We start from the raw sequence: 15,000 nt of genomic DNA on the forward strand, positions 1-15,000 counted from the left end.
CTCCACCGGGCAGACTGACCACCGCCTGATTATTTAGGATTCTGTCTTCTAAATGTATACATATATTGTTTACTGTGTGTATACACTCACAAATATAGAGCAGCAATTATCCCAAAATAGTCACACCACACATTTGTTCATTTGCACCAGACAAAGTGAGGAGAATGACACGTTTAATTAGCGACACGTGTTCCTGTACAAATGATATATTACCGTGTGCATCGTTGACAATCTTACAAGACAAAAAGTGATCGTTAAGGTAATCATATCGGAGACATAAAAGGTTTGGCACTGCACATTTAGTTTCTTTCAATGGAAAAGTGTTCTTGTCTCTCGCTGGATTGAGGTGATGATGAGCAAGATGTTCTACTTCAGTCGAAGTTTGTAATATATATAGTCTTTCAAAGTGCCTTCTTACCATTACCACCAGAGAAGTGATTCCCACCGTACTAGTCTGAGGCTTTGTCTGAGGTGCTGGTAACTGGCTAGGCTGCTCATTTAAATGTTCATTGTAATTGCAAGGGAGGGCCATGCAAAATTGTCCTCGTTCATGATTTATTTAATTTGGGTTTATCCTCGATTATGGTGTTGGGGTGTGGGTGTGTGAGGTAGAATCCGAGACTCAAATTATTATTGTCAATGCCATTTTTATTTCTTGAAATGGCTGTCTGTAAATGATTAATGTCCCCAAAACAATAAATGAAAGAAATACACGAAAATAATGGAGAATTCAAGAGACAATCCTCTCTGTGTGCCACTATCAACTCTCTAGCTCTGTTTACTGAAACCTGGTAAAGACCCAGCGGATTGCAGCTCTTATAGGCCTATTTCTTTACTGAACGTGGACATTAAGATACTGTCGAAAATTCTGGCCTCTCGAATAAACACCGTAGTATCAAATATCATTTCAAATGATCAAACCGGTTTTGTGAGAGGCCGTCACTCATTCATTAACATTCGTAGACTCCTGAATGTGGTGCATTCTCCAGCATCTAGAGTGCGACCAGAGGTGGTGGTCTCCCTGGACGCGGAGAAGGCATTCGACAGAGTAGAATGGGAGTATCTTTTTGCGGTACTGGGTAAATTTGGGTTTGGCCCGAAATTTATGTCTTGGATTCGTCTATTGTATTCATCTCCAAAAGCTGCAGTAGTCACTAACAAATTATGTTCACAGTATTTTCCTTTATCTAGGGGTACGCGTCAAGGCTGCCCACTTAGCCCATTACTGTTTATTTTAGCGATCGAGCCCCTGTCAATTAAGCTTAGAACTACACCGTCCATACATGGCATTAGAAGAATGGAGATGGAATATAAAGCTTCTTTGTATGCTGATGATCTCTTAATTTTTTTATCGGACCCGCAATCCTGTAAATCTGAACTATTGAAGATTCTGGTTGACTTTGGTGGTTTTTCAGGTTATAAAATTAACTATTCAAAAAGTGTGTGTTTCCCTATCAATGATTCGGCAAAGCAGATTCCAGACACAGACTTGCCATTTTGTATATCACATTCTGGTTTTAAGTACTTAGGAATAAATATCACCCCTTCTTTTTCTGAATTGTTTAAAGCCAACTTCGCTCCTATTATGGAGAAACTAAAATCTGACCTCGAGAGATGGAGTGCTATTTACCTTTCTCTAGCTGGAAAAATCAACTGCATCAAAATGAATGTGTTGCCTAGATTTTTATACTTGTTTCAAAGTATCCCAGTTTTCCTACCAAAATCCTTATTCCGTTCAATTGATGCCCTACTCTCAAGTTTTATATGGGGAGGTAAATCTTCAAGACTTCGCAAAACACTGCTTGAAAGGCCAAGAAAAGGGGGTGGGCTCGCTCTCCCAAACTTCAGGGTTTATTATTGGGCAGCGAATCTGCAAAAAATAATTTACTGGTTTCAGGCCCCAGACACGGGTTGGTGCAATGAAGAGGCAAAGCTCTGTAATCTGTCATCAGTTCCTGCACTGTTAACAACGAAACTCCCCCTCTCCCCATCACGGTTTTCCTCAAGTCCGGTAGTGCGTTCAACATTAAGAATTTGGATACAGTTTAGGCAAACATTTAAATTGTCTGGCCTTTCTATGCTAAGTCCCATATGTTATAACCACCTTTTTCAAGCCGCTGATCTTGATGTCACATTTATGCAATGGAACACTATGGGTCTTACTAAATGTAAGGATTTTTTCATAGATAATATTTTTCCTACTTTCACAGATTTGGCCAAAAAACACTCTATTTCTAAATCCAGTTTTTTCCGATATCTTCAGATCCGCCACTTTATTCAAACATTCAACCCATCGTTTCCTCAATTACCTGAGAGTTCAAACTTGGATGTCATACTGAAGATTCCCATAACTTTAAAGGGCCAAATCTCTAATTTATATAACTCAATTATGTCATTTAGTAGCGTATCAACAGACAACATCAAGACAAAATGGGAGGAGGAATTAGGGACAGTCATTTCAGATGAGACGTGGGTTAGAGCTCTTAGCTGTGTGAATGGAACCTCTTCTTGTGCACGTCTCAATCTGATTCAATTTAAAGTTCTCCACCGTACTCACTATAGTAAGGTCAGACTTGCTAAAATATACCCTGAAATAGATGAGACGTGTGATCGCTGTAGAGCCACCAAAGCAGACTTAGCTCATATGTTCTGGTCGTGCTCCAAGCTGGGAGAGTTTTGGAAATCAATATTTGGAATTTTGAATGTTGCATTTGGCCTAGATCTACAACCTAGCCCTTTAGTGGCTATATTTGGGGTTGATGCTGCGATAGCCACTGGCAAGAAAAATGTTATTGTTTTTGCAACTCTGATTGCGCGGAGGAGAATACTTTTAGAATGGAAATCCCAATTACCACCGAAGGCATCCATGTGGCTTTCTGATATGATGATGTTTTTAAAAATTGAAAAAATTAAATACTTTCTTAGAGGATCAACCAAAAAATTATACAAAGTATGGGACCCCTTACTGGTTTATTTTGACAAACTTGCAACTCTCCCCTCTCATTAGTAAACAAGCTTCAACGTAAAGTACTTTCATCTTGGGATAATTAATTATTATTATTTCTATTTTTTATGTATTATTATTATTATTATTATTATTATTTTTTATTATTATTATTATTATTATTATTATTATTATTTATTTATTTTCTTCACCGGCGCAGGGATTGTTAGGGTTGGATGGGGTTTATAAAAATGTAAATTGTTAAAATGCTGTGTAATTCTTGTTACATTGTACACTGTCGCCAAAAGAATTGTAACCACTGTGAAACATTACAACCTGTATGACATTGTACATCTATTTTAACAACAATAAAAATACATGTAAAAAAAAAAAAAAACTCTCTAGCTCTGTATGTCTGCATCTTGAGAAGTCCGTGGTGGGGCCCTTTTCTATGGACCATGTGGGGCCCTTTACTTTGTAGCCCGATCCCTCGCTATGCTCCAGGCACTAGCCTGGGACAGGCGCCCAGGCAGCCCTGGTCTGAGTGTTTCAAACCCAGCCAGCATACTTATATGTACATACATATATTCAAAATGCATTTCTATTTACTAGCCTTTCAAACTCTGTCTGATTTTCATGTATCTGTTTGTTGTGATGCATGAAACGCTTTAGGTTCAATATTTTCTGATTTGTTTGTGCGTCTATTCTACGAATTCAAAGGTGATTTTGGTCTACGCTGGTTGCTTTTTAATGTGGCCAATTATTATATTTTATCTGAATTAATAGGGAGGTCCTTCCTTGGCCCACCGTGAAAAAAAGTGGAGATGTCAAGCAAATCAAAATGCAAAGCAAACCAAAGGCTCACCTTCTTCTGATTTCATACGGCTCACTTTGCATTGCGGTTGTTCACAAAGTGAAACAGATGGCTCACAGCCAATGTACACTTACATGTTCTGCCAAATGTCTAGGTGTCAAACTGCAGGCCCCCAAAAAGAGTAATTTATATGCATTTATCCAGCATTTCCATGTATCCTTTTAGTCAGAGAACCATTGCTCTGAACAGGACATTGGAAAAATATTTAAAAAATACTAAAAGTCATAATAATAAATAAAAGTCAATAATAAAAGTCAATCGAGACATTAAATATATTGCTTTTCTTCAGTTTGTATGCTAATATCTAATCTATTTTACACTGAATATTTGCTATACAATTTCCGCATGTAATCCATGGAAACCAAAAACACACACTATATCATTTCAGTTTTGGTTGTTTACTGAGTGGACTCTATTTGTGCAGATATTGATGTCTTGGTTCTTTAGTACAAATACCACAATATATGCTTTGCCTCTGCCATGTTGTCCAAATTGTTGATTTTCATTTTTACACAAAATGAGTTCAAAGTTTATATTAGTGGAGATTACGCATCGGCTGCTTGTGTCAGAAAGACAGAGGTCCGTGTCCCAACGCGTCAATCTGCTGCAGTCGGTCGGTCAGAGCCTCTGGCTACCATGACATGACCGCTTTTACTGTGATCAAAACGAGCCCTTCGTAACATCCTTGGCACGAGAACTCATCTCTATGCTGTTGTTCTAATGAGTCCAGTGACATGGTCTGTGTCTGGTACTGAATCCAGAGGAAAGTAGCCCTGATGGGGGGGGGGGGGGGGGGGAACAGCTGAAGCGCATCATCCTCCTCCTGTGTGGTGCTTTGAATGTCATTAGAAGTTGGAGTGGGAAGGCGAGCTTATGACTGATGGTAGACGGACTGGTGAAGGACGCCCTGGGCCTGAAACATTCAGAGTAGTGTGTGGCCAAGAGATCCCGCCCATACCGCCGCAGTCTGACACCGCCACTGGCACAGCAGCGCCCACTTGGTCGTTTGTCAGGAAGATGAACAGTTGTGACCACCGCTGTGTGTTAGTACTTCTGCTACTGGCTCACCTTGGTTCACCCAGAATTCAACACTCGACGTTAGCTTGAAGCTATAACCTCAAAATGGTCTTGTTGAAATAAAATATGATAATATTATAATAACGATCATATTATTATTAATTATATGAATAACAATAATGATACTACTTATAAGAACAATAATAACGCACACGCACACACACACACACACACACACACACACACACAACAGACACCGACAAAGACAAACACACACACACACACACACAGAAGGACATGTCTTTCTTTTCTCATGTGTAGATGCCGTTTGTTGACTTTAGGCCCTCTATAGGTGAAGTGGTGCATTCAGCTAAAGAGCAATTACTTTAATTTACACTGTGACGTCATGGAATGAGATATTGACACAACACTCTCTACACATATTCGGAAACCTTTCCCCTGTACAGAGAAACCTCTCGAGACATTATGGGTCCAAGAGGCAGAAATGTTGGGCATTTTAAATAAAGCATGCACTCCGAGTATACTTTTTTTATCCACCAGGGAGACGGTGCTGATCGGGCTGAACTATTATTTTTCAAACCAACCTTGTCAGTCAACTTTGACCATGTACTAAACTCATAGCAAATTACTTACTTAATCATATTGTTAGACGTAGACGTAGCAGGGACTGTGCAATGTACAGCTGCTGATTAACCCGCAGCACCTCTGTACTTCTGTTAGATAACAGCTTGTAAATTAACTTTCAGAATCCATGGAGGGGCCAACATATAACAATGAAGATGGTGAAGACATTTCAAGAAAGTGTGCACATTCCTTCTGATTGCATTCTGTGGTGCAACAGTATAATAAGCATTGTTCGAAGACCGGACAAATATTTTGTAGAAAACTGTGCTAAATGAAATCATTGATGTGTGGAGGGGAACTGGCCTTCAGTTAATATGGAGCTGTTCATCTCCAGGGGCGAGCAGGCATTAGCAATGTGTCAGATGATCACATCCCCTGATGGCAAGTGTTCTGGAGTGATAAAGAGATAAAGACTGTTTTCTACTGATGGGAAAATAAGATCATGAATCCAAAAGCAGTTCCGTGTGTGGGTGTGTGTGTGTGTGTGTGTGTGGGTGTGTGTGTGGTTGAGTTCCTTTGCGTGTTTGTGTTTGTGATAATGAGTGTTGCATATGTTTGCGTGTGTGTGTGTGTGTATTTGTCCATGTCTGTCTGCCTGTCTATCTGTCTATCTGAGTGTCTGTGTTTGTGTTTGAGTCTTTGTGTGTGTGAAGGGGTTTGTGTGTGTGTGTGAGTGGCCATTGATCATTATTTTGCCGAAGACTGGAAAGATAATCACTGTGATTATTTGTGTGTTTTCTCAGATAATCTACACACACACACAACAAGCACATGTCTCTATCCTCACTTATATGGGCTCAACAGGAGAACAGAACACACTCACTGCGTTCCAATCTCCTATTCTCGGAGAAACCCCAGTGTCGCCATGTGGGTTGGGAATGCTATTCAACAACGGCAACAATCTGTTTTGTTACGCCTGCATCAGGGAATCCATTTACCATTGTGCCTTGCTTGCACTGAGGTCATAGGTACTGCTCCGTCCCTTTTGAGGAGAACAGGACACATTCTGAGGAGTAAAACTGGAACCAGCAACTGTCTGTGCTCCAGCTATGGGCAGGAGAGATTATACCTGCTTAACGCTAAGCAGGGTAAACGCAATGTGAGAAAGGCAATGAAATCAGCCAGACACATTTAATCACAGTTGAGAGGTTAGTCGCTGGCAGGCGTTGTAATGACTCTCAGGCCAGAACAATGGGCCAGGATGGACCGTGAACCGAGAGTGAACCATCAGCACGGCCGGGATGGTATCACAGAGACACACATGGACTGTCTCAGTCTCTCCGTGGTAAGAATAGTCATTATGACGCTGCCATACGCATCAAGTCAAAAATAGGAATGCAACATTTTTGCTGACAGAGGTGAATTAGTGGGGAGTTGAATTAATAATTAGTAGTAGGTGCAAGTATAGTGTCAGATTTCTAAAATGGGAAAACCCTAAAAAATGCAGTGTCTTTATTGATGAATGCTCGGGCTGGATGGCCTGAGGGGCACTTTAATAAAAAATCTGATCCAGTCTAGTGGCTTTTTGCACACTGGCTTGCTAAAACATTTCAGACCTGTCAAAAATGCTCAAAGTGCTTTCTTGTGTAGTATCCATTGGTGGGCACCTTTCCCACCGTGATTGTTGAAGAGTTGAGCCGAGGGCATGTTCTCTGTACATCTCCTATGCTTCTGGGACTCCAGGCATTTCTTTGGTCTTCTACAATCTCTCATTGCAACCAGCTGACCCCGTGCTGCAGTCGGCTCTCCCAGCGGGCCGTCGTGCACGTCGATGAGTCGCTTCCTTCAGTCGGAGCAGCGCAGCATGTGTGTATGTTGTGAAGGCAGGACTGTGTGTGTAACCCAACAGCTGCGTCTTTACGATGTCATCATGGAGATGCCACCTTTACCAGTGGACACCGCAGTCATTAAGCAGCGTCAGTTTGCCTGGAAGATGTCTGCGAATGATACAGTGAACCTTTTAATGGATCATTATTATGGTTGTTAGAAACAGAGTCACAGCAATGACATTTGGTATTTTCAGTAAAAAAAAATAATGAATTCACTCGTAAACATTGATTCATTGTTACAGCCCGCCATTTAATCACCTCCTGTACATATTGTTGAGGCCCAACATATGGTTGGTATACTCGTTGATTGATGTAATGATGGCCTACCTACCCAAATCCCCAGGGTGAAAGGCTGTACGGGTGGTGCAGCGTTGAATGTCTCCCACAGGGTGCGCTAGGCTTGTGGCCAGCGGTGCCAATATATTCCCGCAGAAGCTAGCGTAGAGCCCAATTCACGTAGACGCTAGACTGGGTATAGTGCCGTTGACCACTTTTGACCACTTTTTTCATTTGGATCCCTTTGAACACTGAATGGCCAATATGTTGGTGTACTATAGTGCTGCCCACTATATATTGTGGGCGGCATGTGGCTCAGGAGTTAGAGCTTGGCTTTTAATCGGATGGTTGCTAGTTCAGTAATAAGTTAAGGTATTAGGTTGAGATGGTTAAGTTAAGGTTTTAGGTTAGAGTTGGTTAAGTTAAGGTTTTAGGTTAGAGTTGGTTAAGTTAAGGTTTTAGGTTAGAGTTGGTTAAGTTAAGGTATTATGTGAGAGATTGTGAAGGTACTAGGTTAGAGATGGTAAAGTTCAGGTATTAGTCTGGTCCGCTGTCAGCTTTGTCAAGGTAATGACCCGTCAACTCCAACCAGGACCCCATCAATCAGCCCCTTTTGACAGACACTTGATGCTCCCACTTCGTGATGCCATGAAGGGATCGATTTTGAAATGGATTGTAATGGCTCATCAACATTACAGTTACTACAGTGTTGTTTTCTTGTAACCCATGGAAATACACACGTCTTAAATGTCGACACAATGTTGATCAAATAATAAAAAACGATAAGATCTGTTTTTGTTTGTTGATGTTTCCTCCTTGATATTTTTAATTGGCATGGAACCACAAGTCAATGTTTTGATCTCTGTTCAGTTATCTTAAAACATCAGAACTGATCTCATTTGATGCCTTTCACTCATTTCCTAATGACTTATTATGTGGAAATATTGGACATTGTACCTGTGTATAATTCTTTACTTGAAGTCCCAGAACTGTCTTTTAATTGTGTGTAAATCGTGCGTTTTGTTTGTATGAAACATACAGTATATGTATTTTCTGTTCTATGCTGCCCTCTTGGCCAGATCGCTCTTGAAAAAGAGATTTTAATCTCAATGAGACTTTAACCTGGTAACCATAAAGGTTAAATAAAAATAAAAGTCTTTGTATCTGTAATCTGTGCAGTGGTGAAGCACTGTTTCATGACCTGGGCGCGGGCATTAATGAAGTCCTGGTAGAACACTTGGCTCGCCTTCAAATGATCACGGGGCCACTATCTCCATGTTGTTCTGTTATAATGTTTTATCAAACGGACTGCTGTCAAACTTGTTCACTATAGCACCTTTTACTTTGTTTTCCAATGTTGTGAGTAAAATGCTTGATAAGTTTATTTTGTCTTCGCTCCCGCTGGCTCCCCTGCAAGGGCGCCGTCGGCGAGATACGGACTGAAACATCTTTTTTTAATTCACTTTACAAAGAGATGTGTCCTCACCCTCTCTCTTTGTCTCTCTCTCTCCCCGCCTCCCTCTCTCACTCTTGGTCCTTAAAGCTGTCTCGTTGTTGGCATGATAAATGTTTTCCCATTGAGTTATATTATTTGATTTGTGTGAGAAAATAAATCAAAAGTGGCATGCATTATCGTTATGAAGAGCCACCCAGAAAACGCTTTATTATTGCGTGAGTAATTGTCGTGTGTGACTAGAAGCCTTTGCCTCCCTCCAGCTGGTGGCAGCAAGGGGAGGAAGGCCATAGAATGAAGGATCCCAGTGGAGGGGACATCTTTCTAGTGACAGATGCCATGTGAAGTGGAGGCATGGCAAACTATTTGAAAAGCATACAGACTTCTGAAATGATTTTAGATGGTGTAATGGATGCATTGATTATTTATGTCTGATCAATGTGTGTGTGTGTGTGTGTGTGTGTGTGTGTGTGTGTGTGCGTGTGCGTGTGTGTGCGTGTGCTCGTGCACATGTCTATGAAAAGACACAGAGAGAGAAAGGGAGAGAGTTTTTTTTTTTCTCGGTGGATTTCAGATTATAAACACGTATTTCTTTTCCGCATAGATTCCTCAAGGACTCCTTGAGAAAAACTTTGGGCGTATCACAGAAGGCACATTTGCATACTTATGTAACGTCTAAAAATTTTGTCACTCACAAAAACAGCCCTAGAGGTGTAGTAGTATAAAAAAATACATGTTATATATGCACTTTTTCGTATCAAGACAACCTGTAAGCTTAGAAGCTTGTTAGAAAGATATTGCGTTCAATAAGATCATTGGTCTTATCTCCGGCTCGTTTCGATGAACTGTTGCCGTGTCGCACCTCCTCTGACAGGCGCTGTCCGCGGTGCTGGACTCGACGTCACCGCTGACGTCATTCGGTAGAAACCACCCGAAACGGAACAGGGACTGATGACAGCAGGGGGGACAACATGCTAGTTTAAAATGATACAAACGTCTCGTCATTGATCGTTCTTCCTATTTGTGTGTTTTTTTTTTTTAATGAACAGCCACCATTTATAACGCTTTATTTAAATTTTTTTTTTTTTTTTTTTTTTACATATGCATGCCGTACGCTACCCATACATATCAGCATGCAAGTAGTGGCTATTAAAGGAAAAGAAAAGAAAAGAAAGTGAATAAAAAAAGGTTATTATTTGACGTTGTTTCGCCGTGCTGTAGCGGGTAGCTGCTGCCTGGTTCCCGCTCCGCCCTGAGACTGAGAGAGGACGCATGTGCTGATCCGCTGCGGCGACGCGCTCACTCAGCTCCTCTAATCTGCATTCATACCCGGGCTCCGAGGCTGGGATACCACACCACAGCCTGTTCATGGGCTTCGATAGCAGGATCGGTTTTAAGGCCTACTAGGGTTATTTTTGCCTTGTTAATTGTTAAAAAAAAAAAAAAAAAAAAAAAACAACTCGGAATAGGAGCGATAGCCTCGACTCGTCCGGTTCAGCTGCCTCGGCGCCTGCTCGTCCTTCGTCATGTTTCGCAACGAGACACATCATTAGATACACCGAGACGCCCGTCCGCAAGGGGAAGAGAAAGAAGAAACCCGAGTTGGTTGATGATGACTCCGTCGTGTTTAGTCTCCAAATGCTCGGCCGCAATGGCGAAGCCTTCCCTCCCTCTGCATCTCTTCGTCTGGGTGCTGGTGGTCCTCAGTCTTCCTACAAGGTAAGGTGGAAACGCGCTGTGGTCGTCTGATTTCGTCGCCACTGCGTATGTTGTGCCGATATATGTAGTATGTGCTGTATCCAACGTGTTATAACGATACAAACGGTGGACTGTGTTTGTGAAACGTCTCGATCTGCATCGGAGTCCTGATGGAGAGGAGCGGAGACGCGCTGAGACGCGGGGGGTTGGGGAGACGGTCGAGGCATGGAGGCGATATCACATCATCACGTCTTATTGTGATCGTGGAACAAACAAGATCAGTCTTAACGACGCGTGAGATGAAAACAATTGCAATTATCTGGATGATATGCCTGCTTTAGGCTCGGAAATCCATCCTTCAGAATCACCGGATGGCCTTCCCACCCGGTCTGAATATAACACCGGAGACATGGCTACGTGTTGTTATACTGATGTTGGTGATGGTTCCATCAGTCGCAACATTACGCGTTATGCATTATTATTATTATCATTATGCGTTTGGTTGCTAATGCCAGACTGTGCTCATGAATCCCAGCCTGTTTTTCTGGTGAGGTCTTGCAGAGAACCCTCACCCAACGCATACTTAGAATGTAATAAAACAATGACATTCATCACTTTCAACTGAAATTAATTGGCAGATCATCGGATGGGTGAATTGTAATGCCTCAGCATGATTAAGGATGGAGATGATTTTATGTTTTGAGACGTTGTAGGCCTACGTCAGAATAACGTGAGGCACACGTCCAAGGCCACAGATTGTTGTGAAGACGAGATCCCATTACAGATGATGTTGATGCATTTGAGTTGCATTGAGGATATGGACCCAGTCGCTGCTGGGCCCAGTCGGCATGTGAACGTCGTCATTGTTGTGATGCACAACAATCCCCTTCTTACACTTTATGCAGTTATTAATGCTGCCAATTATTATTTTTTAACACACAATGCAATGAGTTACAGTTTTCAGTTTGGGTAACCCTTGCATAAAAAAACAAAACGGTTTGGCCAAGCTAAGTAGGTCTATAGTAGAGGCCTACAGTAATAATACCACAGTCATAGTAGTTAAATATGTTTATGATTTAAATATGTTATATGATAATATGATTTGAAATGGTGTAACGTGAATGAAGCAGTTTGGTTTTTCGTGAATATTGCCATCTCATGTGTCATCTGGGGCATGGAACATAACATATATATATATATATATATATAACCTCACATATAACCTCAAGCAAAACACTGGCGTCAGGGGGAAACTCTTCAATGGGACACTCCCAGCTTACCTACAAGCAGTAAATCAGACCAGTAGAGATTCCGCTGTCTCCAATGGTAGAATCCTATTCTAGGAGGAACCACTGGTGGAGAAGATGTAAACACCACAGGAAGCGTCCGTGAGGGGGATGGACCTGAGGTCTGAGCCACCACTCGCTGGTGGGACACATGTGGCCACAGTCTTGTAACGCCAGCGGAATCCAGAGAATTCTCTTACAATTAGAAATAATTAACCTATACACGGGAACAGAGAATGACTGTAACTTGGCATTTTAAAGACTCACACAGGTTATAATAGATATAACCTCATTTTAAAGACTCAGGTTATAATAGATATAACCTCATTTTAAAGACTCACACAGGTTATAATAGATATAACCTCATTTTAGCTGCAATTACCTTGGAAGGGTTTTTTTTCTTTCAAAATCTATAATTCACAGATTTAAAAAATCCTAATTTGATATTGGTTTTATGCTTTGTGTTTTGACCAAATGAATTTGAAGAGATAAAAGAGATAAATAAGCAAATCACGTCATCTGGTTAAAGACTTGTTTTCCTGAATATGTCTGTAAATGTAATTGTAATTCATTCATTTCCATGATTCAGAAAGTGCTTGAGAATGTTATTAGCATTCAGGTAGCAGTGCTCTTAAACTAGCAGCTAGCTTAAAAAATCTAACTAAAATATGGATGTATAATAACAATGACAATTAGGCCTACTCATTATTATTGAAATGTATATAATAAACATTGTAATCATCGTACATATTTTTAATGCACAATTTAGGTTTATTCTCCACAATAACACAGTTTAAAAATGTTCAGTGACTAAAGTGTAAAGTTACACATTTACACCATTGTGAAGAATAGAGCCGTATAAAGATAAAGAGTTGCGACAATGGGGGTTCAAACTTCCACTGGTCACGTGGTTTTGTGTAAGCCTCAAATAGTTCCCGGAAGCGAGTGACAAAGTGACGGTTGCTGTGCCTACGTTAGCTTTTTAACTGCCTAGTAGTTATTATTAGTATTATTATTATTATTATTATTATTATTAGTGCCATTTGTCATACCGCCAAATCCCAACTTCCGGGAACTATTTATAGGCTGCATGAGACGCCATTGTTGAAAAAAAATGGAACATTGGAGTGAATGGAATTGTCGCAGCTCTTTGTTTGTACGGCTCTGGTGCTGCCCATCAAAATCATTCATCACTGAATATTTTGCTGGGTTGCTGGAAATATCTGTAATAACATTGAAGTGAGCCAGAGGCTTATGAGTACAAAGACAGGGGAACGTTATTTTGTTCTTGTTCATGTTAATGAATATTATTACTTCACTGCTGAAGACTAATAAAAAATACCAACAACAAAACTGATGGATAGTTGGCAGGTAGATAGCTTAATAGTGAGGTTGTTATTGCATTGCCATAACTTTTGATAGCATGGCAGTAATCCTGAGCTATCTGACCTCAGGGGGGTGTAAATGTCATCATGTTGTTTGTCCATTCTGGTTCACGTTACAGCAATGTGAGCTCTTGTGTCGTAGGCCTCTCGCTGGGTGTCACTGAGGTTTCCTTCATCTAGAAAGTGTGCATGAGTTTCCTTCTGTGTAGTGGCCCAGGCGCTCACAGACGAGTGGACAGAGGAGAATGAGTGATGTTAAAGTCACTCGCTCCTTCAACCATCCTACTGCTGTCCCTCAGTCCTCTAAATACATCTGCACCACTACTACCAGTCAACCAAGGGATCACTGCCATCATCTGGGATTACTATTGAATTACCGTGTGTTGATTGTTATCCTTGTCTGTTGAACTCGTAGTACCAACTGCAGCATTTCCATCCCTCCTTAAAATGTGTCTTGATAACTTCTTAGAATTGTATTACATCTCCCAATCTCACTTGTAATTATACTGTTAGAATCTAGATGTGTATTTCTACCCCATGTCTGTTCATTAGCGCTAGTCTATTTAGCTTCATCGCGGTTCCATATGCTGCATGGAGCCCGTAGGCAGCTTCTCCTCCCAATGGTTTATTTTGAAGAGCGTCACTTTGAAGACAACCGTAAAGCTACTTTACTGTATCCCTGTGGTCGTGGGCTGGTGTTCGTTAAACATCGCACCGCGTCGTTGTGGAGGCACGCTGGTCGCTTGGCACGCCGCTGACGTCGTCTGTTTGCTATTGGCTGTCGACAGCGGCCTGCTTCACGCGGCGGCAGCAGACGGGTTCATTAGGTACTGTTTGTTCATTATCCCCGATTAAAGACGTGTGCAGAGGACGGCTCGCGGGGGAGCCGGTGGGGTTGATGACGCTAGATAAACACTGGTTTCTGTCCTTGACGCGGCTCTGAATTAGCTTCCTGATTACGGCACGAAGCAGACTCAGAGGATACGCTAACCTGGAAACAATCAAAACGTATCGACGTCGACCCGAAACAAGGTGTCCCGTGGCCACGTGTTGTTTCAATAAACAATGGCTCACTTTGGGTCAGCGTTTCAGTGTTTGGTGGAGAAGGAAACGGAAGCATGTTTCTTTAAAGCATGAATATCAGCATCTGCTATCAGGACATCGTAAACGTCAGACTACTCTCTCGGTGTGTAGCGGCTTAATGTTGTTGTCACTTGACCTGGAAAACTGGGAAATGCAAGCCACCACATACAAACTGAATTACATTCACATGCACGCACACACACGCACACGCACACACACACACACACACACACACACACACACACACACACACACAATTAAATTCACATGCATGCACACACACACACACACACACACACACACACACATGCACACACACACACACACACACACACACACACACACACACACACACACACACACAAGAATACACACACATGTGCACAATCACACATACACACACACACACACACATTACAGACTGGAATGATTCGCTCAATTGGCACAAACTGATTGTAGACCCCAAGGTACCGTCTGAGTATGTGAAATCGTACATGTGTGTAGAGATTA

The 15,000-nt window shown here is 41.5% G+C and overlaps 1 protein-coding gene and 1 pseudogene across 2 annotated transcripts in view; one reads left to right on the plus strand and one right to left on the minus strand.

The window, feature by feature from the left end:
- LOC311354494 overlaps window positions 1-15,000 on the minus strand; it is a 208,645-nt pseudogene that overhangs the window by 12,992 nt on the left and 180,653 nt on the right. The window lies entirely within an intron of this gene.
- gabrg2 (gamma-aminobutyric acid type A receptor subunit gamma2) overlaps window positions 10,309-15,000 on the plus strand; it is a 22,394-nt gene continuing 17,702 nt past the window's right edge. Inside the window, exon 1 of the mRNA XM_084473603.1 lies at window positions 10,309-10,757. Within this exon, the coding sequence (XP_084329729.1) occupies window positions 10,648-10,757 (110 nt within the window). The 5' untranslated portion in view covers window positions 10,309-10,647. The remainder of the gene's footprint in view (window positions 10,758-15,000) is intronic.

Source organism: Micromesistius poutassou (genome assembly GCF_964030765.1).
Source record: "Micromesistius poutassou genome assembly, chromosome: 10".
NCBI classification, from domain to species: domain Eukaryota; kingdom Metazoa; phylum Chordata; class Actinopteri; order Gadiformes; family Gadidae; genus Micromesistius; species Micromesistius poutassou.